Genomic DNA, 23465 nt, shown 5'->3' with positions numbered 1-23465 from the left:
TTGTAAACATATTTAATAAACCTTTCTTTTCTAGGAAAAATGTGTTTATATGAAGTATACGGCATTTTTTACATATCTAAATAGCTGTGTATTTAATAGTTTAATGGATTAGTTTATGTAATTTCCAACTGTTCTTCTTTTTCTTAGGCACACTAATTACATTACTAAAAAAAAGTGCCAACTTCTATCCCACAATCTAAGAGGGACCTATATAAGTAAAAAAGAGGAAATAGGAAAGGAATATAGAAATGATGAATTAATGGTCTCAGTGTTATAACTTGCACTAGCATGTCAGAGCAAAAATTGGTATGTTAATTTTATATAAGGCAACTAAAATAAGAAACCATGTAAAATAATCGTATCTCTCTCTCTTCCCCTTTCCCTCTCTCTCACACACAAACAAACACTCCGCTGAGGAAATTTGAGGCTAAATTACTTTCTAATTAGAGGCCCTGTTGAATTTTCCTGTTACAGTATATTCCAAAGCTTAGAGCTGGGATCCCCTTCCCCAATGTAGTACTAACTACACGTTTATTCCCACAGTAAACTCTCTTTAGATACATTTCTAAATTGCTGGCTTTCTCCATTCCAGCCAATTAGTTGCTTAAAAAAAGCTTGAACAAGGATTTGCATTTTCCTGCTAGCTCATCTTCAAATGATATCAACTCCTCTGTTCTTTTCATACTATTTCCTTAATTTCAATATATTTTTCGATAAACTCACAGGTTTAAAGAAATGAGTAATTATGTGTGTGTGTTTGTGTATACACACACACACATATACATTCATTATAATTGTTGCTGGAATTGGGTATGTCTAGTTTAATGAAGAGAAGGATGAGGGGGGATATGATAGCAGTGTTCTAATATCTCAGGGGCTGCCACAAAGAAGAGGAAGTCAAGCTATTCTCCAAAGCATCCAAAGGCAGGACAAGAAGCAATGGATGGAAACTAATCAAACTAATCCAACACTGGAAGTTTTTAAGAATAGTGTGGACAACCATTTCTGTGTAATGGTATAGGGCAGACATGTCAAACTAGCGAGAGGTATCGGGACTGTTTTGCCATTGCCGTCAATGGGGTGGGTGCGGCTTCCAGATGACCTTTCCGGCCCACGGGCTGGCAGTTTGACACCCCTGGTATATAGGGTTTCCTACTTGAGCAGAGAGTTGGACTAGATGACGTCAAAGACCCCTTCCAATTTTATTATTATTATTATTATTATTATTATTATTATTATTATTATTATTAATAATAATAATAATAATAATATAATAATAATAATAATAATAATAATAATTTCTTTAAACCTGTGAGCCATCTTTTGAATGATTTCACTCTAACAAGCAATAAAGGGGAAGGTCTTTACAAGAAGAACGGCACTCAAGTTGGTTGAGCCCCTACAACTCAGTGGCTAAAATGTGGCACTTTGTGGCACAGCATAAACTCCCACCAATCTCCGGCCCAAAGAAGTCTAAAAGAGGAAACTACTTGGTCAATTCAACGAACTGTGTTGTGCAAACTGAAACAACCCGACTTCTAAATCCTAAGCCTTTAACCCCGAAAAATCAAGAGGAAAGGTAGCACGTTTTTTTGTTTTTGTTTTTTATTAAAAGAGAGATGCTTTTGGAGTTGACTTCCTTAAGAGGCCCAAAGTGGCTGTGTAGAGCAGCGTTTCCCAACCTTAGGAACTTGAAGATGCGTGGACTTCAACTCCCAGAATTCCCCAGCCAGCATAGCTGGCTGGGGAATTCTGGGAGTTGAAGTCCACGCATCTTCAAGTTCCTAAGGTTGGGAAACGCTGGTGTAGAGCATCTGAGGAAAGCAGCTGCAACAACCCCCCCCCCCCAAAAAAAGTCACAATACTGGAAAGGTGCTACCTGATTCCAGATGACTCGCTAAGGTAGACTAAGCCAGTAATCTTTCTATAATGTTTCTCTTTACGCCGGTACCTCGTCCTCCTGCAATATCAATCTCTTGCCTCTTCAATGGCTCTCTCGAGACTCCCCTTTCCCCCAAATAGCCTCCCACCATTTAAGGCTCCAGGAGACTCTTCCCAACTTCGCTGGCTGGGGAAGCTAAGCTTTAGTCCAGGGGGTCTTCAAACTTGGCCCTTTTATGACTTGTGGACTTCAACTCCCAGAATTCCTCAGCCAGCAAAGCTGGCTGAGGAATTCTGGGAGTTGAAGTCCACAAGTCATAAAAGGGCCAAGTTTGAAGACCCCTGCTTTAGTCCAACGGGTCGGGCCGGCGCTAGGCTGGGAATGTCCACCCTCCGGCCTCCTAACCACCCGCACACACCCGCGGCCCCTTGTTCTCTCACAATCCGCCGCCCCCGAAAGGGCCAGACTCGCCGTCCCTCACCTCCCGGTCCTTGAGGCCCAGCAGCAACACCTCCTCCATAAGCGTGAGCCGCGTTTCCTTCGAGTCGCCCTTCTCCTGGTCCCCCTGCTCGTCTCGCCGGTCTTCCTCCTCCGGCCCGCCGCCGCCGCCTCCTCCCCCGCCGCTGCCGCCGCCGGCCCCCCGGTCTTTGTCGGCCGCGCTGCGCGAAGCCTCCGTGCGGCGCTGCACCAGGCCCGAGTTGCGCTGGGTCAGCGAAGTCATGGCGCGACGGCGGCGGCGGCGGCGGCAAGAGAACGGAGCCTTCGACCCCGAGGGGCCCCGCTCGCTGAGCGGCAAGCGGCAGGAGCCCCGGGCGGCCGCGGCCTTCCTTCTCCCACGGGTCCCGCAGGCAGGACTGAGGCCCGCCGTCGCCGGCAGGCCAGAGACGGGATGGGCGGGCCGGTTCCGCCTGTTGCGGCACTCAAAGCGGCGGCGGCGGCGGGGGCGACTTCGGCGGCGTCTCCTCCAATATGGCGGCGCGGACTCCCTCGGCTGACGCCAGCAGCGACGGCGGCGGCGGAGGCGGAGGATGTGGCATAAGAGGCGGAGGGAAAAGGGAAGAGAGGCAGGCCGGCTCCTCAGAGTCCGCCGGCCGGCCCGAGAGAGGCGGTCCGTGAGGGAGGGCCTGCCAGGCCAACGTGGCGGGGTCGCTCCGCCCTTGCTCCGCGGGAGCGGTGCCCGCCGAGGGCTGTGGAAGCGGAGAGTGCCTGCCGGCATCTTGTTGATCCAGTCCCCCCGTTTTCTTCAGGAAGAGACAGCATCCTGCGAAGCTCAGGAAAGCACCCCGGCCCGAGTGAGCAGAAGAAGCCGAGCAAGGGAAAGTGAGTCTGGGTGGGCAAAATACAAAATACTGGCCGGGGATAATTCTTGGGGGTTCCTTTTTAATACTGTAGTCTGGTTCAGGTATCAGCAAAGGATACCTTAACTTAACATTAAGAAAACCAAGATCATGGCATCTGGCCCTCTCAATTCCTGGCAAATAGATGGGGAAGAAATGGAGGTAGTGACAGATTTTATTTTCCTGGGCTCCAAGATCACCGCAGATGGGGACTCTAGCCAAGAAATTAAAAGACGCTTGCTCCTTGGGAGGAAAGCCATGGCAAATCTAGACAGCACACTAAAAAGCAGAGACCTCACCCTGCCAACAAAAGTGCATATAGTCAAGGCTATGGTCTTCCCAGTTGCAATGTATGGCAGTGAAAGCTGGACCATAAGAAAGGCTGAGCGCCAAAGAATTGAAGCCTTTGAACTATGGGGCTGGAGAAGACTCCTGCGAGTTCCTTGGACTGCAAGGCGATCAACCCGGTCAGTCCTAGAGGAGATCAACCCTGACTGCTCTTTAGAAGGCCAGATCCTGAAGCTAAAACTCAAATACTTTGGCCACCTAATGAGAAGGAAGGACTCACTGGAGAAGAGCCTAATGCTGGGAAAGATTGAGGGCAATAGAAGAAGGGGACGACAGAGAAGGAGGTGGCTGGATGGAGTCACTGAAGCAGTAGGCGTGAGCTTAAATGGACTCCAGAAGATGGTAGAGGACAGGAAGGCCTGGAGGAATGTTGTCCATAGGGTCGCGATGGGTCGGACACGACTTCGCAGCTAACAACAACAACAACAAAGGATACCTCCTGACTTACTGCATTTTCACCGACCCGAAACCAACCTTAGAGGAAGAAAAAAAAAATCCGGAGGCAATTCCTGGTTTGGTTTCTTTGGGTTCTGCCGTGGTGCAGATTTTGGTTTCATGGAGTATCTACCGGTACATGAAACAACATTACAAAAGATGATTTGGCTGTGCAATTCGGTGCAGTGGTTAAGGCACCAGGCTGGAAATCAGGAAACTGAATTCTAGTCCGGCCTTAGCCATCAAAGTTTGGCTGTGTGATCTTGGGCCAGGGACTTGCTCTCAGGGCAACCCACCTCATAGGGGTGTTGTTGTGGGGGGGGAAGGAGGAGGGAGGGTTATTAGTATATTTGCTGCCTTGATTACCTATCAAGTAATTAGAGTGAGGAAAGGAAAGGAAATTCTCTCAGACTGGAGCCAAGGGACAAACAAATAGAACAACCATCAATTGTTCGACTTCTTCAATTCCATACTTATCTTCTAGAGAAGAACTTTGCAAGTAGCAATTGGTGTCAATTGATTTTTCCGTTTTCCCTGGTTTTTCCTGAACGCTCTCAGAAAATTAAATTGACTGTAATTTCTTATCTTTGTAAGCCTTTTTCAAATAAAGACTTTGTGCTCCATTTTGAACATTTTTATATATGTAAAATAGAATGGTGTGATGGCTTAGCTGCAGTTAAAAACACTGAGCTTGTCAGCTGGAAAGCTAGCAGTCCAGTTAAGACGCCAACTCTGCACAATGGGATGAGCTCCCGTTCCTGCCCCAGTTCTTGCCCACCTAGCAGTTAATGAAAATGTGAGTAGAAAACATACATAATCATGCTGGCCACATAATCATGGACGCATTTTGGACAACGCTGGCTCCCTTGGCTAAGAAATCGAGATGACACCCCCCCCCCCAGAGAAGGACACGACTGGACAGGAGAAACCATTACCTTTTCCTACATATGTAAAATAATGTCATCTAGCCATTAATAAGTGATTCAGTGTATAAACAAAATTATAACCTTCCTGCATATGTGCATACATGTATATAGATACTCATGGAAGTCAAGTTGATTTGTACACAAGCTCCATCACTGTGGGTTCCAGTGATAGAAATAGGTGGCAGGTTACCTCACAGAGCAGACTGACTTAAGTAAAGATTATGCAGAAGGATACTGCCCAAAAGATTGAAAGAAAAATTTCAGAGCGCTTGTTACAAAATAACACGCAGGCTTCTGAGTTTTACCATAATGTCTTCTGGAAAGAGGATAAACAAAGCAATTCCAGTTAATTATAGTCTAAAGATAGAGCTTGAGTTTATTGCAGACATGCAAATTGGGTTCATCTTGTGCTGCATTAAGGGACGCGATGGCTCAGTGAGTTAGGACGCTGAGCTTGTCGATCAGAAGGTCGGCAGTTTGGCGGGTCAAATCCTGAGTGCCGCGTAACAGAGTGAGCGCCTGTTACTTGTCCCAGCTTCTGCCAACATAGCAGTTTGAAAGCACATAAAAATGCAAGTAGAAAAATAGGGGCCACTACAGTGGGAAGGTAACAGCATTCCGTGCGCCTTTGGCATCTAGTCATGCCGGCCACATGACCACGGAGACGTCCTCGGACAAACGCTGGCTCTTCGGCTTTGAAATGGAGATGAGCACCAGCCCCTAGAGTTGGAAACAACTAGCACGCATGTGCGGGAGTACCTTTACCTGTGCTGCATTTAGTTTCATGTTAGATTTTGTCTATGCTTTGTCCCAGCAACTTTGAGAAATATGGCACTTAGCACACTTTTGAAAAGATGTTCTTAACTATCCTAATCCAAAATTATGATTGACATAGAGGTTTTTTAGTAGTTGGAAAACAGGAAAAAATAAATTTAGGTGCTACAAAAGGTGCTTAAAAATAAAGATCAACATGTACTTATTGATAAACTCAACTGAAAGATCTGAGAATTATCTCTGGCTATGCAGAAGATTTACATTTGGGTATATTTTTACTTAGGTATTTATTATTTATTTAGGTTATTAACTAGATTGATTTATTAGGTTTATCCTGCATTTCATGCAGATGTTCATGCACTTGGGAAATAAAAATTAAGAATAATATACCACTGGTATTGACAAAATCACCATTAATCAATTGCAAAAAGCAACTTACCGGTATATCCTGTGACAATACTTTTAACACCATCAAACAACATCTGCCTATTCCAGGTCATTGAGAAGGATTCTATAGATGGATAAAAATGCCAAATCCAGTCTAAACATCTGGTTAAGTGATGAGCCATAATATTATGATTGCATGTGGAATAAGGCTACTGCAGTTGCATCAAACAAGTGATCACTGATGGTTTCTCTCAGAAACAATGACCCTTCAAACCTTTCAATATGTTTATATAGTGTGTAGCTTCAGAGCTGTTATTCTATGGATTGCATTTGCTAATAATGTTTCTACAAGTTTGTTGCAGCAAAAGTGCAAGAGTCTTCTGGTATTTAATACATTGTGATTTATAATCTAGCTTCAAGATGTCAGAAGTAAAGCATATTCCAAAATAACCCAAGAAATGGTAGGGTTACTTAATGAGATTTATTGCTGTGGAGCAAACATTCTTACAATTTATTAGCTTGCTGAAGGATTTTATCATCAAGATACATTCCTATTGCCTTATTTGACACCACAGTATATAAAAGCTAAAATGCTTAGTGTCAGCAGTTTCAGGAAAAAATAAATATATTGTCGGGTATATTTCTTTCCTCTGTCAGAGGGAAGAAGATATGTTTTAATATTTAGTTAAATGAATAATTCTAAATCAGGAATACGTGCTTGTGCAAGATTTAATCTCTGATTCAGCTAGAAATTATCACTTTCAATTAGCAATTATATTTACCAGTGCAATTTCTGGTAATGAAACATTTCTGAAAGTAGACTGTTTCCTTAGCAGACATTGGTCTAAAGTAAAACGTAGCTTCTGTCTCAACAAGGGATATTTCTAATACATCAGGAAAATATATTCACAATATAACCAATATCCTCCTTCACTGATTTTCTCTGGGAGAAATATCTAAATTAATTGTGATTAAAGCTAGAAAATTTACAAAGAGCCCTGAGACTTTGACTCTCAAAAATAAAACATTTTATTTTTCTCCCCTTATCCTTGTTTCTCACCATAATTGTCAATTTGCTAAGAGAGCAAATGTTTTACATTTTCTCTTGTCCTATATACTTTCTTTCAGATTTCTTGTAAAAGTATCATTTCTTTTGTAAGCATGACAAAATTCTTACACATATGAGGAATACAAGGAATTGTATTCCGTTCCTTTCCTAAACAGTGTTCCACACTGCCATGGTTATTATCTTCGCTGTCTACACTTATACAACCATCTGATCAGGAGAGAGATGAATATAAATGTACAATACATTTCATTTGTAATTTCTGGTCTTTGTGAACTGTTTCTAGGAGACTGCATTGCTAGAAGGCAAATGCTTTCCTCACCAGGAAATTTAAGTCTGCTGCAGCTGGGTGAGGGAGTCCCTCCAGCAACAGATGGTTTTTTGATGCCAGCCATCTTCTCACAAACCAAAATGCTTGCTCTTCATCTGATATACCTTCTACCACCAGTATCTTAGCAGCATGTGCACATGCATGCAGGAGTTCATTGCTTGTCTGCCTACAAAACTAGCTATTTCAGCTTACCAGATGCAACACATTGTTCCTCTTGATCTGCTGCTACCTAAAAAAATGTCTGATTCACGAGAAAAGTCAGTAGGGTAGGACAGGGGATAAGGATTCTGGAAATAATGTGAATCAATCCTTGGTATGAAGAAAAATGACTTATTTTTCAGCAGTTGTACCACTTGGAGCTGACAGGTAGAATGTAATATGGTAATAGGAGCCTTTCCAGTCAATAATTCCGAATGGCCCCTAATTGTTCCCCTCTTCCTTAGTGCCCCTAAGAAAGGTAACAATTTGGAGGAAAGAGACCCGTACCTTTTCTGTCTTGTCTATCCACTTTCTTGCAAAGCATCACCAAGACCATCCCTTGGAAAGGGAAGATCCAGAGATTTAAGTTCAGGTTACATACTCTAGCTGATATATGCACTTCTGTCTGGTGTTGAGGAGTGCTGCATTGCAGCATTTATTAGTGAATAGGCAAAAGCAAAATTGGTAAGTAAATGCCAATGAAGCATTGGGCAGAAATGTCTGCACTACCTGTACTACCTTTAGCCCCATCCTAGTCTAAAGCAATAAATACGAACTGTTTGATTGAATTGAAAGTGGACAATGAGGTGCCACCTCATTATTTACAATGCTGTCACAGTCCAAAAATAATACGGACAAAATATCTTTAGAAGAATTCTGGGTAACTACACACTTCCACCTTAGTCTCTATGTCTTCCAGATATATCATTTGTAACTCCAACAACAAGAATTCAGATTCCAACATATAAATCAATCTGGACAGATTCAAGGATTATCATTTAAACAGCTTTTCATTGCCCAATACATTCACTTTGAAAACTATTTTGAGTGGAACCAATTTCTAGTATTAATTCTTCTCAATATAATTATCAGCAGTTCCTGAATAAATAGAATGCACATACATTTTAGGTATGAACAAATAGAATGCGCATACATTTTAGGCATTTCCTTATCTACATATTGCATACTCACACTCTAAACAGTTCAACATTGAACAAAAGTTATCTTTTAAAGTGAACCAGTGAACTAAAGATAAGTATAGACGGATGTAACTGAAGTAACTAGCTTGTTCCTGTTTAGGTGGCACCTAATAAGGTTAAGCAGGATTGGAGTGAACTCTGCTTTGATGGGAAACGAGACTGGGAGGTTAAAAAACAAAATCCCCAAAGACTATATAAAATGATTTCCCTTTTGTTGTATGGATGTGTGTTTGTCATCCCCAAGAATGGAATTTGACTCAAGGAAGCCTGTGTCTGTTCTCTCCCTTATTGCATCAGCACTGTAACACATTTAAAGATCATACCTCCCACCCTCACATCCAGCAAAGCATGTTTATATTTATCACATACATTTGTCTGAGCCACCTTTCAACCAAACTTTTAATTACCTCATTCTCAGTGCGATTTCTGATAAACCTGCAGTGAGATAGCCAAAATATGATGACTATAAGCTAAGGAGGAGATATGTCTGAAAATTCCAGCAAATTCTAAGCAAACAGATCCTGTACACAAGCAAAGTTAAGATCTTTTCCCTCCTGTTCCTTTGAGTTAGTGGTCATTCCTAGCGACTACCTGGACAACTTCCTGCTGTTTTCTTGGCAAGATTTTATAAGTGGCTTACCATTGCCCACATTCTAGGACTGAGGGAGGGACTGCCTCAAGACCACCCAGCTGACTTCTTCCTAAGGTAGGAGTAACTGTATTTACTCCTTTCTTTCAAGAACAACTCTGCAGAAGTTGTAACACAGTGTCCCGCACATTTCAAGAGATTGCGTTTTAATGTAATATGGTAACAAAAACTGAAAATACACTAGTTGTTTGAAAGTGGGGACTTTTCTGATTGGTACAAAAAAACCCATATTTGTCCTCCAGGGAGTTTTTTTTACTGTACTGGGTCATCCTCATGTGTAAAGGCTGTTTAGTTTTTCCAACATAGAGCTTTGAGCACTCTTCACAGCGCTGGACTACATACACCACATTACTTTTAAGTTTTGGTGTCTAATCTTTAGGATGGACAAGCCTCTATCTTAATGTGCTGGTGGGTTTCAAGAACACAGGTATGTGATGTTTCCCAAATATTTGGAAAATGTGGACAATAATGTTCACATTTTGGACAGGGAAGATAGATGGTTTGAGAGAAGAGTGAAGGAATCCATCTATGCCAAAGTGCAAAATCTTTTCCTCAACAGAGGTGGATGCCTCAGACACAATAGCAATAGTACTTAGACTTGTATATCCCTCCAAAATGCTTCACAGCACTCTGAGAGGTTTACAAATGTCAGCATATTTCCCCCCCCCAAAAAAATCTGGGGCCTCATTTACCTCATAGCAAAAGGTAAAGTAGATTTAGAATTCTCTGTAGAAAGCACCTATATGTATGCTCCCTATAGGCCCATTATTCATATTGCATTCATACAAAAATAACTTGAAACTGACACCATGTGTGAGAACAAAGAAGACAATTATGATTCAAACACTATTTTTAAATTATTAGTAAAAGTACATTTTATTAACACATACAGGTATCCAAACAGATTACAATGAATTAACAGGAAAGTTTTTCCTTAAGTACTGTTAAAGCTAAGCTTGCATTCAGTGTAAAAACAGAGGTAATAAGACAATACCTGAAAAAAATACATTTAAATAATTTTCATTCATACAGTGCTGTGTTCTGATCAAGACCAGAATGGAGCAATTCCATAAACTATTATAAAAATTCTTCCATATATTTTTCTATAAACATTTGACAGCTTAAATATAAATACATTTCCACGATTAATATATTACAATCGTACTGTCAAAAATATTTAAGCTTAATGTTAGTGTTTTTAAAAAAGTATTCAAATTACAATTCAGCCTATAAATTTGAGTATAGGAGCCGCAGCAAATGTCGCAGACATTACAAGGAAAAAGTATGAACTCTTAACTTTTGGAAGGCTCACATACAAGTAAGTTTTATTGTATTTCAAAATTCTGAAAACTCAAGGAGTTCATAATAACAAGATGCATAAGGCAACATGGACTTTAGCACTTTGGCTTTTATCGTCACCAATGTATATACATATTCCAATAAAACATCCGTTATCTTTGCTTCCAACAAAACTAAAAGAACAAGCACACTCTTTGTTACTGTGAACATAATCCAAAGCAAGAAATGCACTTAGGAAGAACTAATTCAGAAATCAGACATTATGTTTTTTTCTCATTCTACAGTTTACTGGATTAGACAACTGTTATCCGAGACTCTTAACCAGAATAGTCAAGAGGTGGAAGTGTTGGTGAAAGTTGTACTGTCTCTTTTAATGTCCAAAATATACTCCTGTTCTATCCTGTGCAGTACCTCTAACTTTGGATTATGTTAGTTTTTCATGACACTTAGTTGTGTCCATTTGACAAGTCCATCGGTTTAGAATAAGCATACTAGGTTTAACAGGCATTTCTGTATGGCTTTTGTAACTGCAATATTATTGTAGCATCATTCTGTAATCTTGAGATTCCAATGTGCAGACTCTTTACATTCATTATTACCATTAATGCCATGCTTTAAGAAAGCACAAATACTGGATGACAAGTCCAGTTTCATTTCTTTAAATGCCTTCCTAACAGAAGGACTAGAGATTCAGTGCAAGCTACTAATATTGATGAGGAAGATCAACATAAGAACCCTACAAAATTTTTGATAAACACAATTCTAGCTTATTGACACTTTATAAATTCCATTGCTTCTTGTACTGGGCAATAAATTACCTGAAGTCACCACTGATCAGAAAATACACAACAAACAGAGACCATCCAGTGAGATGAACTCAAGTCCATTTGTTTTGTGAAAATAACACAGAGTTAGAACTCTGAAGAGGATGGATGATCAGAACAAGCAGAATTTGTGACAGTCTTTACTTTTTATTTCTCAAGCTCAAATTTAAAACAACTGACAAATTCAAACTGCTTTTAAAAAATAAGATTCTCCTTAGAAAGATCGGTTTTATCAAGGATAAAATAGATGACCCTCCCAGACTAGACTGTTTTCCATTGCTGAACATTTGACACCACTGCTTATTAAAACTGAAGTAGGCAGGTTCCAATAGATCTTTCTTGATATTTTCAACACCTTATTTTTCCCCATGACTGCTCAACAATCACGTTTTGGGGGTAGGAAGATAAAACTCTCATTAATTGAGGGGGGCAATAAATAGAACAGATTCTTGCTGGAGAAAAAAATCGTTTTTGTTTAATCTTGTGGCTGCAGTATTATCTTCCATGCTGTCTCAGCAGGTTCTTACATAGTGATAATAAAAAAAGCAATCTTCCTTCCTGTGGCAGAAGAACCTAATCAAGAATAAGGTAACGCACCCCCTCCCCAATGTCTATGGAAAATACATCCATGTTCTCAAGCAAAGTGGAAATCGTTCTGTATTAAAACTTTACTAATTATCTTTAGCCAGAATACAACCCAAAGGAAATTATGTGCCTCCCTGAAACCAATTTTATTCCGGTAACTGAACAGGAATATGGTTCAAATCTATAATTGAAAGGAAGCATTACATTAATCACCACCTAGATCAACATACTCATCATCTCTCCTGGCCAAATCTTCTTCACCTTCCAAGTCTTTCCAAATGCTGGTAGGCAAAACTGGTTTAAGAGAATGTCTCTGAAGCAAGGCAAAGGGAAATAATGATGACAAACGAGCAGGATTTCTCATAAAGGGAGAAGCTTCTGTATCATTCCGAGTCTCAGCCTGACGATGTCTTTCATCCATTTTCTTCTGCAAACCCTGCACATCCTCCATTACATCTAAGACTTTTGTGGCAGTGGCAACTGCGCCTCCACCAGGGAGCTGAGCTTCAGGAATCCATCGTAAATATCTCTGTGCCCACACTTTGATTTCTGGTCCTTCCAGATATGGCAGGAGGAGTCCATGAAGGTCAACAGGCTTACTGTGCCAACTGTCATAGAATTCTCTGGAACTATTCTGAAGTTCATCGGAAGAAGTTATCAACCTGCTGATTCTTTTGCCCAAGAGGTTCTTAATTAATTGGTCTGTTTCCTCCTTAAAAAATCCCCTTCTTGGAGGAGGTTTTGCTTGTGTCAGGGGCAAAGAGAGTTGCCGCTGATGCTGTAAAAGAAATTTAGAAGACAAAATCAGAATTACCTGAACTCAATTCCAGCTTAGTTTCTGGGCAAAGTGGACAAAAGTAATAACTATGAACAGAAACAAAATGCATAAAAGGCCAAATTATTCTTTTTACTTCCTACAAGTAGTCCTCATGAAGATTTATTTATTTTCTCAAAATTCACTATAGTAATTCACATACTCCAACCTAATTGAACAATGGTTACCATATTAAATTAGCAACCCACTTTGTATTAGTCCTCCAGTTATTAAAGTGGAAATATGCAAACATCTTACCTTGAATCGTGAAGCTTTTTTCTGACTTTTGTCTAGTTTTGGCTTTTCTGCATAAAGAGGGTTGTTAAGCAAAGCTTGACCTTCATGTTCAAACTGCGTAGACCAATCCCATACCGAAAGAAAACTAAGTTTGCTGCCTTCTGTATCAAGACTTCCTCCATACTGTTTTTTTTAAAAAAAAAAACAAGTTTGGAATTAATTTAGAAATGCATTTTCTCCAATCTGCAGCGCTTCAATCTGCGATACTTCAATTTTTAATAGAATGGAATGTCTTAATTCAAAGTTGTCAGACCCTTTGACCATCAGAGTTAACCTTAACCATTAAACAGAGTTAACCTTAGCCATCAAACAGCCAGTTTGGCATAGTGCTGGATTACGTAACAGGAAATGGTGAGTTCTAGTCCTGCCTTAGGCATGAAAATGATCTGGGTGATGCTGTCTCCGTTTCCATGACCCTGGGATGCTGCAACTGGATCATAATGGATGAAGAGAGCATATCTCTCTCCTTCTGTCCTGGCCACTTTTTACAGAGGCACAATTGAGAGCATTTTAACAAACTGCATCACTGTCTGGTTTGATGGCAGCAGTGCCTCAGATAGAAAGTCCACACAGAGGATTGGTAAGGACAGCTGAGAAGATCATAGGAAGCTCACTCCCTGGTATTCAGGATGCTGCCTATAAGCGCTATGTGCTTAGAGCTCAAAGCATTGTTAGAGACCCCACACACACACTTTACGGTCTTTTTCTGTTGCTCCCCTCTGGGAGGAGATTTCGAATTATTTCTAGCAGGACTACCTGATTCTGTAATAGCTTTGTTCCCTATGCCATCCGTCTGGTAAACTCTCAAGATTCGTTTTTCTTGCCATGCACATGTATACATAATCTGAACTAGACTGTTTTTTCTCTGTGCCATATAATATATGTGGGTATATGCATAATTCTGTATTTATTTTTGTCATATTTATGTAGTGTATATTGGAGTGGTGACCCTTTGACAACTGTATGCAACAAAATTTCATTTCAATGTATGCCGATGAGTGTACATTCAAAGTGACAATGAAGTTTTCTATTCTATTCTATTCTATTCTATTCTATTCTATTCTATTCTATTCTATTCTATTCTATTCTATTCTATTCTATTGTGAGAGCTGACTGCCAAGCACCCAGGTATTGTTCATGTCACCACAGTGGACACTGCAATGGCCAGAACTTTGAGGACCTTCATTCAGCACCATGCTAACTTCAAATAGTCCCTGAACAAATGGTTACTGAATGGTTATAGCTCAAGAATTACCTGGCATTTGTAGATTTTAAAATTTATCCATTTTCACATCTTCAGTAAACAATCTATCAACTTCAATCTTCACCATAAGCATTCCTTATTATACATTTATTCATAAGTCCATGAAATAATTAATGGAACACAGAACAGCCAATTGTTAACTCTCATCATGTTATACTACCATCAGATACTGTTCTTAATGCTTTCAGCAACCAACCTTCCAATTCTAAATTCCTATAAAACACTTCATATTTCAAGCTTATTCATTTTACCATATGTCTCCAAATTAACAGACTCATAATGAAATTTCTCACATTTATACACTCTGCGGTGACCTGCTGCAAAATAAAAATCTGGTCTGTTTTACCCTCTGCCCTAAATTTTGCTAAGGTCACCTTTTGTTCCCATTGTATCAGAATTCCTTCAATGCCTTCCTAAGAAACTTAGCCCCTGAAGTTGTTCACTCTCACCATCTTTCTATTTACATAGTGAAACAATAAAACAGCATTCTTCCAATTCCATAAATGCAGTCTTCACATACACGTTAACAAAACTGCAAGTGTACTCCATAAATCATACTTTAAACATTTCTCCAGTTACATTATTTACATTTGCAGCAACATTATTTTTTAAAAACATTCTTGCAATCTTTATGACTCCTTTTATCTTATTTCTTGGACAGTAATAGTTATATAGTCACTATTATATTGGGCATAACGGTGCCTTCATTCAAACTTTGGACCCTTCAAGAAAGTATAGCGTATTGTTTATGGGTTTCTTCTTGAGCCCTAGATATGGCCCTAATGCGGCCCTGTGATTAGAGGCTGGGCTTCCCAGAACTGAGGCTCCATTCAGCTCCTGGTAGATATCTGAGTTAGTTTGCATTGCCAGCATGTAATGTCCATATTAGGTAACATCATCAGTTCAGGAAATGGGGGAAATGAGGGTGAGGGAGGTATGTGAGTGGTTGTTAATTTGTATGTGAACAAAGTCTTTGCGAAGGCTAGAGCATGGCAAACAATAATACTTGCTCTACTAAGAATTTAGCCATTTGGGGGATACTACCATTACCTTGAAGGGTCAATTATACATCACAGTGGTAGTTAAAGATCACTTACACATTATACTAGTATGGTATCATCTGAGTTTCTTTACTTCTAGGGTTAGAGAAGATGAAGAATGCTGTCAGATAACAGCCAGAGGATAATGACTTTCAGAATTAGCTGAGTCAAAATATAAGAATTCATTGCCTTAAGATACAGAGATTCTCCTTTGCAAAATATTTTTTCTGCATACTTAGAATGAGGGTGGGCAGTTTCCAAAGCCGATTATATTGTCTCATAAAATTTTTTAGAGGCAGATTTAATACCATTACAAAACTATAATATGCTACTATTAGGCTTAGCTAGAGGGGCCCAAATAAAATTGAATCCATTGACCATATTTTTTATTTTATTCTGATTCAATACAAAGGCTACTTCTACCTTTATTTAAGGACTTCCATGGGTATTCAGGTAATAATAATTCATTAAATGTACAAGCTGCCGGACTGTCAAGTGACTCAGGATGACAATTCGCAACAAAGAAACAAACTACAATAAAGCAAAAAGAAAAGATGGCAAGTGTGATGAAGTGAGGGGTCTCCCTCTCCTTCACCAAAGTCCTGAGCGAAGAGGTTCTTCTGAAAAACAGCAAAGTGGGGGGCCACCCAAATCTTGGGGGGGGGGAAGGATCTCACTGCAAAGGGCACGTACTGCTACAGAATGCTTCTGTATGCACAGGTGCTTCTGGGCTTCTGAAAGATGACATGGATTAATCAAAGGAACCCAGAGCATGTCAACCCTGCAGGATCAAATCAGCCAGACAAATGTTATGAGAAACAGGAAGTTCCTCAAGTAACTAGGCCTTAAAGCAGGTAGCTTTAAACAGGTAAGAGTTTCTGGTAGCAAAACTTTGGTCAATATTTGGAAGTGTGTGCCTGGTAAAATCACCACCAAGAGATAGAACTAATTAATGTTAATATAAACAGAGTATATTGTAAGGATATTTATCATTGCACATAATGGTGTTTTATTTAATTCTGGCCTAAGCCCATACTAAATTTGATTGTAGCATTCATTCTATTATACTTGTTAATATGTCATTCTTCCCATATAAATCTTGGGACATACTCTTTCTACCTTCCTTTCATTTCATTTTCATCTGAAATCACTGAAACATTTTTATTTTTAATTCCATCTATTTGACTATGGACTTCTCGTTTTTCTCTTTTTACCCACTTCCAAAATAATGTATTACCATGAAAATACTGTACTGTTTCTATCTGCTATATTGGGCAATGAAGATTTTCCTCTTAACTGTCTTACCGTAGTGGTGTCTCTCTGATGTTGAGAATTGAAGAAGAAGGTGCTAAATATGGGGATGTAAAGGCTGTCAGACAGAACAGTAAGATACGTTTCGGTAAATTCAAACGCTGGTTGATATTGCTGAACTAGTTGCCAAACACAGTCCAGGAAGAGCAAGAAAACTGGAGCCTAAAAAAAATAAGGAAACTATAACAATACAAGATACAGTAAACTGAGCACCACAGCTGAAGTGTTGCATTCAACAAAACTTGACTTAATAAGGCTTCTAGCACGTCAAAGTCTATCCCTCCATAAGAACTGCTATCATTATTATTATTATTATCATAAAAAGGGGGGAAATATCTTTCTATCAAATGAATTTCACCCCTCCCCTCTTCATTTCATAAAACGGCATTTAAAATCGTTTTAGTTGCATGCCAAGATATGGCAGTACTGATAATAAATCTGACATTTTTTTGATAAATATTTGCTTTTATGCCATTTCAAGTATCATCACAAAACGATCATAAAAGTTATAACTGCTCCATGGTTGCATTTATTAAGTTTTAGTAAGTTGCATTAACTACACTGCATTGATATGAATGCAAGTTGTGTAACTATCTTTATTTTTCTATTATCACTTCTGGCCTCTGCAATCATTAAGGAGCTGCAGTTCTAGTCAGAGGCATCAGTTAGGAGAAGGGTTTTAATGTTTTAGGGCCTGTAGGCATAGTTGAAAACTCAGAATGAAAATGTTACAAACAGCCAATTAGGCCATCCAATCTAATCCAATATTGTGATCGGTATAGGAATGGAAATTAAAATTCTCCAAAGAAGGCTCCCTCAGCTTCATTTTAGCACCTCTTCTCTGGATAACTGGTGGAATTTTGTTTAAAACAGTTCTCACTTTAGTAAGAATCTTCCTTTCTGTAATTCGTATGTATTATTCTATTTATGTGACATCACTTCAGGTGTCTGAAAAAAACTATCATATTCTTCTGGTAGAATGTAGTCTGGAGGGAGGGAGCAGTGCTTGGAATCCCCAGTAAGCAAGAAAAGGGCTACAACAGCCCCTCCCAAGCAGTTCACAGGGTATGTTTTCATTTTGCCACGAAATGAAAAAGATGTTGAGACTCTACAGTAGAAAGAGTGCAAAGAAGAAGCAACAAAGATGATTAAGGGACTGGAGGCTAAAACATATAAAGAACAGTCGCTGGAATTGGGTATGTCTTGTTTAACGAAAAGGACTAAGGGAGACATGACAGCAGTGTTCCAATATTTGAGGGGCTGTCATAAGGAAGAGGGAGTCAATTTGTTCTCCAAAGCACCTGAAGGCAGGTCAAGAAGCAATGGACGGAAACTAATCAAGAAGAGAACAACCTAAGGAGAAATTTCCTGACAGAACAATTAATCAGTGGAACAACTTGCCTCCAGACGTTTTGGGTGCTCCAACACTGAAGATTCACTTAACTGTGACAAAAAAATGTGGCAAAAGTCACTTAACAACCACCCTGCTTAGCAACGGAAATTTGGGGCTCACTTGTGGTTGTTAAGTGGAAGACTACCTCTACTCATGCTTTGTTCTATGGGCCTGACAATTTTTCACAACCCACTCAATAATCGCTCGAGAAGACTACAGCATTTAGAACTCCTTTGCTGTCTTCATTTTTTACTTTCCTGATCATCCGCACTATCTTTTCAAGTCTGTTCAATTAATTTGAATACTTTTAAAAGTGTGATACTGAAAACTGGACACACCAATCAAGGTGGAGTCTGACCACTGATAAATAACGTGGAACTATTATTCCCCATTATTTGGAAATATTTCCAACGATATAGCATAAAAACCACATTTTGCTTTTTTGCATTACATCAATCATATTCAACTTGGAATACTGGATCATATTCCAGTATTTCTTTTCAAAAGGACTATTACCAAGGAACTTGATTCTTTACTTCTATATATGATTTGCTTTCTAAGAGAAGGACTCTGTATTTGTCTCTGTTAAATTTAACTCCGTTTTTTCCAACATATTTTTTTAACCCTTAAATTTTAAATGGTGTTTCCAACTTAGGATATTAGCTGTCCCATCCAATTCTAAATCATTTGCCAATCTGATAAGATTTTCTTAGCTCTTCATCCAAATTATCATAAAAACATTTCAAAGTATAATGCCCTGAACTGAATCTTGTGGGATTCTATTCAATAGCTCTATTTATTTTAATGAGAAACTATATATGAGCATCTTTGCATGTGACTTAACTGTCATGCCAATCAGTTTATGCTAGATTAGCTTGTCAGTCAAAATGTTATGGATATTTTGCCAAAATCAAGATATATTTCATCCACAGCAAGCCCATGTGCTGATAAAAGAAATTCCTGAATCAAAACTGACAGAAGGCAATCTAGCCAAACTTGTTATTGATAAATTCAAGCTGACTTCTGATCATTAATTCCGGACGGAGAGAGCAGTGAACCATTTCAGGGAAGGGCTGGTTAGAAATCTGGTTTGTTTCTACTTCACGTACCCTAATCCTTAACTCATTAACCAGTCATCTGAATTTGTCCAGCCAGATTTTGCATACTGCATTAGTTTCAACCCCAGGAAAGCCATGGACTTGTCCCAGGTTCTCTTGGGCCCCACCACTCAACCAACCACACATTAAATCTGGCCTGAGACATGATGTGGTTCTGGGGGCCTGTTCCATCAGTGGTTTGTAATTTTTTAGACCACTCCCTTGTGACAACAGAGGTACAAGCTTCCATGGAGAAGTAGAGCTGATTAGAAGGCCTAGGAATCTGATGCAAAAGATGTCTAGATGTACCTGGAGATTTTTCTCAATATCTAAAGGCTAAATTTTCTGGGTACTTTGTTAAGAGTGTGGAAAACAGAGAAAGCCAAGCACTGCAGAAGTTTGCTCCTCAGTGGCTGCTCCCTGCCTATTAATCCTACTTAGTTCTATGAATTGCTGTAGGAAATAAAAGATGCCTGAAGCAATACTCGCAGAGAATGAGAAGTAGGTGTGATCAGACATAGGTACAAGCTTGAAACTATGGCAATAATTATGGTAAAGCAGAATTATTTCACACTGCATCTGCAAAATATTTAAATATCCTAGAACCTTTTAGGGAAGGAGGGGCAACAACCAATCAGAGTACATAGTGATTGCCTGACCAAATATTTGCAGATAATCACTCACGTTCTCTAAACTTGAAGATGGAAAAATCTGATGTGGTGTCAAAGGTGATGTAGTGAGATGTACCTGGGAGGTTTCTGAGCCTCTGGATCTTGAGGAAGTTCTCTATGATCTACCTCTAGCATTAGGATCCTACTGCATCTGGCTGATTAAAGCAACCAGAGAAATAAATGGGAGTCGGAGCCACAAAATAGTTAGTGCTTCTTGGAGGAAGATACTAGCAATTCAGAAAGAAGCACCAGTTTTTCCACCGTTGCAAAGCCAGCCTTGAATCCAATGGTAATTAGACAACTATCTCCCTAACTTCTGTTAATACAAATAACTCTTGAGTGGTGTGCCTGATATTTAATTTCATACTTATTCTATTAAAAACCAAAACTTTTGGCCTATTCATAGCTTTTGAGGTTGTTTTTTTTTAAAATTTCTGAAATGTTACAGAGTAAGATATGAATCGATTAATTTATATCAACTGCATGTAGGGTTTGCTTGTTTGGCAATACATTTCTTGGACTCTGGAGGCCGAAGGTTTAGTGTGATCAAGGCTTACAAAGCCTTGCCTGCCTTTCTTGTTCCTTCACTGAAATATTTTTGCTCCTGAACAAGAGCTCACTTGAGCCCCTGACATATTTTGGGGTAGTCTATGTACTGAGACAGAGGCTCCACCATTTCCAGTTTCATGATTCTCAGTTTCCCTCCCTAGACATACTTTTGCTCAGAACATCTTTGTAGAACTTTGACCCCTTCCTTAGTTATACCTCTTCTTTATCACTTTGCCTCAGATGGTTACACCGATCCAAGAAAGCATGTCCTCCCATGATCCATTCTCTCTGAATAAGGCTCTGAAATCCCAGCTTTGTTCTACAGTATGAATCCATCATAATTTGAACCAGACAGGCAGTCACACAACAGAGATCAGAAGCATTCTCCTCTAGAAATAAATAGACAAACAGATCTATTTCAGATAAGAGAAAAATGTTTGTGGGCACTTTAAATGAAGGACGTGTTTGCGTTATTACAGTCCCTTTCAGGCAAACATTAATGTCTACTGAGTGGGATGTTAGCACTCTTAATGCATTTACTGAACATCCTGAATCTGTACTGTTATATTAAAATCCAAGATCAAAATTAGTACAGCGCAGCAAAATGATTTAGATAATAAAGTATTACTTTCTCAGAAACACAGCATTTATCCATTTACCTAATACTGTATGTCATTCAACATTTCACTATTGATTATGGTCATACAAACCAAAGGAACATATTCCAAAAGCAGCATGCACTGAAGCAGTATTTCACAGTGGTAAGGCAAAGAGGATTATTAGGCATTATATCAGAATGAGACAGCATGAACACAGTGGAAGAACCTATACAACAGATTAGTTAAGCATTTGGTACAAAATATAATACAGGACCAAGTTTCAGGACTCTAGGAAAAGCAAGGGAATATATTGTCCAAAAGTGCACCTTTTAACTATCAAAGCCAGTAACTGGGTTCACCCATCACACTAAACATGGTTCATTTAATGATGACCCTATAGAGAAGTCTAGTCAAATGAATTCACAGAGTAATACTAAGCCAGGATTAAAGAAATCAAATTTTATGACTGCATTCTGAATGAGCTTAGCAGGTTTGTTGTACCAGTTCTTATCCTGCTGAGTGACAAGACGGGAGAGTAACAGACATGCTAAACACCAACCCATCTAAACTAGCCCTCTGCAGGCTAGCCAACAGTACTACTCACAGGTGGAGAAAAATGGGACAGCAGAAGACAGGGTCTTCACTGAAAGGAAAACAAGGAGATAAGACAGAGGACAGATGCAGGTGTTAAACCAGAATCCAAGAAACATGCTAGAAGGGCCGTGTTTTAAAATATAAGACAGCTCCTTGGTGTATCTTAGTCAGAAATTTATAGCCATGTACAAATGTATACAGACCTGAACACCTCAAGCGTGACTAAACCCATTTCTTTTCTAACTTTCTATTACATTTGCAGGGGGGAGGTGAATCAAACAAATAGGCTCAATCCTCTTTTAGGAATGGGATAAAGCATGATGTGATGTATTTATTTTCAATGTTTGAATATAAATTTTCCTAAAAACATTGGACAGTTGCAAAAAAAAAAAATTTATAGGAGGAGGGAGTATTTTTTGTCAAATCCTAACATTTCATTAGAATAAGGGCAACGAAAGTATCCTTTCAGGGCAACTTTTCAAAGTGGTTTTCAATATTCAAACACTACTGATGCTGTTCTTCAGGCAAGGGATTGACAGAAAGGTGTACATGATGTTGGCAAAAATGTAGACCTTGATATAGAGAACTGTGCATTTAATGTAACTGTAAATGAATTCTGAAACGGAAGGATAAAAGAAAGGAATTTTGTTAAGACTTCTGCATGCTAGTGCTCAACAAGTTCTGTAAAATGAATGCAAATTCTCTAACCTTCATTTATAAACTATAGCTTAATAGAATTCAGAATCAATAAGAGCAATAGTGGAACACGGTTAGAACTTGCTTGCAAGTAGTCATAATTCTACTGAGAAAAAACCTGAAAAAACCATAAGCTTGAAAGCTCTTAAAAGAAATAATTATAATTAGCTGCCTACTTTTTTCTTTGATGATCAAGACAGCAAACAGTGAGCAGATGGTATTGGACACTCTTTGATAAAACAGGTTAAATAGATCTGTTTATATATCTGTTCAGGCATATTTTTGGAATCGATTACACCCAATCAGCCTATGGCTTATAACTGGAATGAATATAACCAGCAAGAGATTTTTCTAAGACAGAAAGTTTGTGTTGGGTTAAGAAATAGTTTAGTAGACAGAATACTCCTATTTGGAATATCATTTCCAGAAAGTGATATCAGGTATTATTGCTCAACTCCTTTGCAGTTGTATATTGGTACTAAGTGTTACATGAAGCCCCCATAAAAGCTCTCCAGAGGTTTGATCTACACCAGACATGTCAAACTCGCGACGTCATTTGACGTCACGCGACATATTGTGAGCTTTTTCTCCATTGATGGCAATGGGGTGGCCGTGGTTTCCTGATGATGTGTCCGGCCCACAGGCCGGCAGTTTGACACCCTTGATCTACACAGACATTAGAATTTTAAGAAGCTGAATACTGAAAAGGCAATTTCCCTTTGTAGCAATAGGTAGTCCTTGGTTACGACCATTCATTCAGTGACTGTTCAAACGTGTGATGGCACCAAACATGTGGTTCATATGGCCAGTCCTCTGGTGCCCAGCTTACAAGTACGCCAGAGCTTCTCATAGTCATCATTTGTGGCCTTCTTTGCCAGCTTCTGGCAAGCAAAGGCAGTGAGGAGGCTGGCAGGGAGGGTGCAAATGGTGACCATGTGATGTCCCTGCTTTAATGACCCTCACCAATCTGCTTAATGATTGCAACCGGTAATGCCGGAACTGCCATCATTAAGTGGCATGTTCATATGATGCCGTGCTTTATGATCACATCATTTAGCTATGGTAATTCCGGTTCCAATTGCCATCATTAACTGAGGGCTACCTGCATTTTACCTTTAG

General features: G+C 39.4%; 2 protein-coding genes across 3 annotated transcripts in view; both read right to left on the bottom strand.

Moving 5' to 3' along the window:
• Nucleotides 1-4180, bottom strand: part of GOLPH3 (golgi phosphoprotein 3) — a 29288-nt gene extending 25108 nt beyond the window's left edge. Inside the window, exon 1 of one of the 2 annotated variants that reach the window (XM_083354805.1) lies at nucleotides 2364-4180. In XM_083354805.1, coding sequence (XP_083210931.1) covers nucleotides 2364-3098 — 735 coding nt within the window. In that variant the 5' untranslated portion in view covers nucleotides 3099-4180. The remainder of the gene's footprint in view (nucleotides 1-2363) is intronic. The other variant, XM_083354804.1, reaches the window with a different exon arrangement.
• A 5996-nt stretch (nucleotides 4181-10176) lies between these two features.
• MTMR12 (myotubularin related protein 12) overlaps nucleotides 10177-23465 on the bottom strand; it is a gene marked incomplete at its 5' end in the record, with an annotated part of 38810 nt that continues 25521 nt past the window's right edge. Inside the window, 4 exons of the mRNA XM_083354800.1 lie at nucleotides 10177-12799; nucleotides 13094-13255; nucleotides 16742-16909; nucleotides 20674-20846. Coding sequence (XP_083210926.1) covers nucleotides 12227-12799; nucleotides 13094-13255; nucleotides 16742-16909; nucleotides 20674-20846 — 1076 coding nt within the window. The 3' untranslated portion in view covers nucleotides 10177-12226. The remainder of the gene's footprint in view (nucleotides 12800-13093; nucleotides 13256-16741; nucleotides 16910-20673; nucleotides 20847-23465) is intronic.

The sequence above is a fragment of the Vipera ursinii genome, assembly GCF_947247035.1.
Source record: "Vipera ursinii genome assembly, chromosome: 2".
NCBI classification, from domain to species: domain Eukaryota; kingdom Metazoa; phylum Chordata; class Lepidosauria; order Squamata; family Viperidae; genus Vipera; species Vipera ursinii.
The sequence above is the reverse complement of the archived record's forward strand: the minus strand, read 5'-3'. Positions and strand labels throughout refer to the sequence as shown.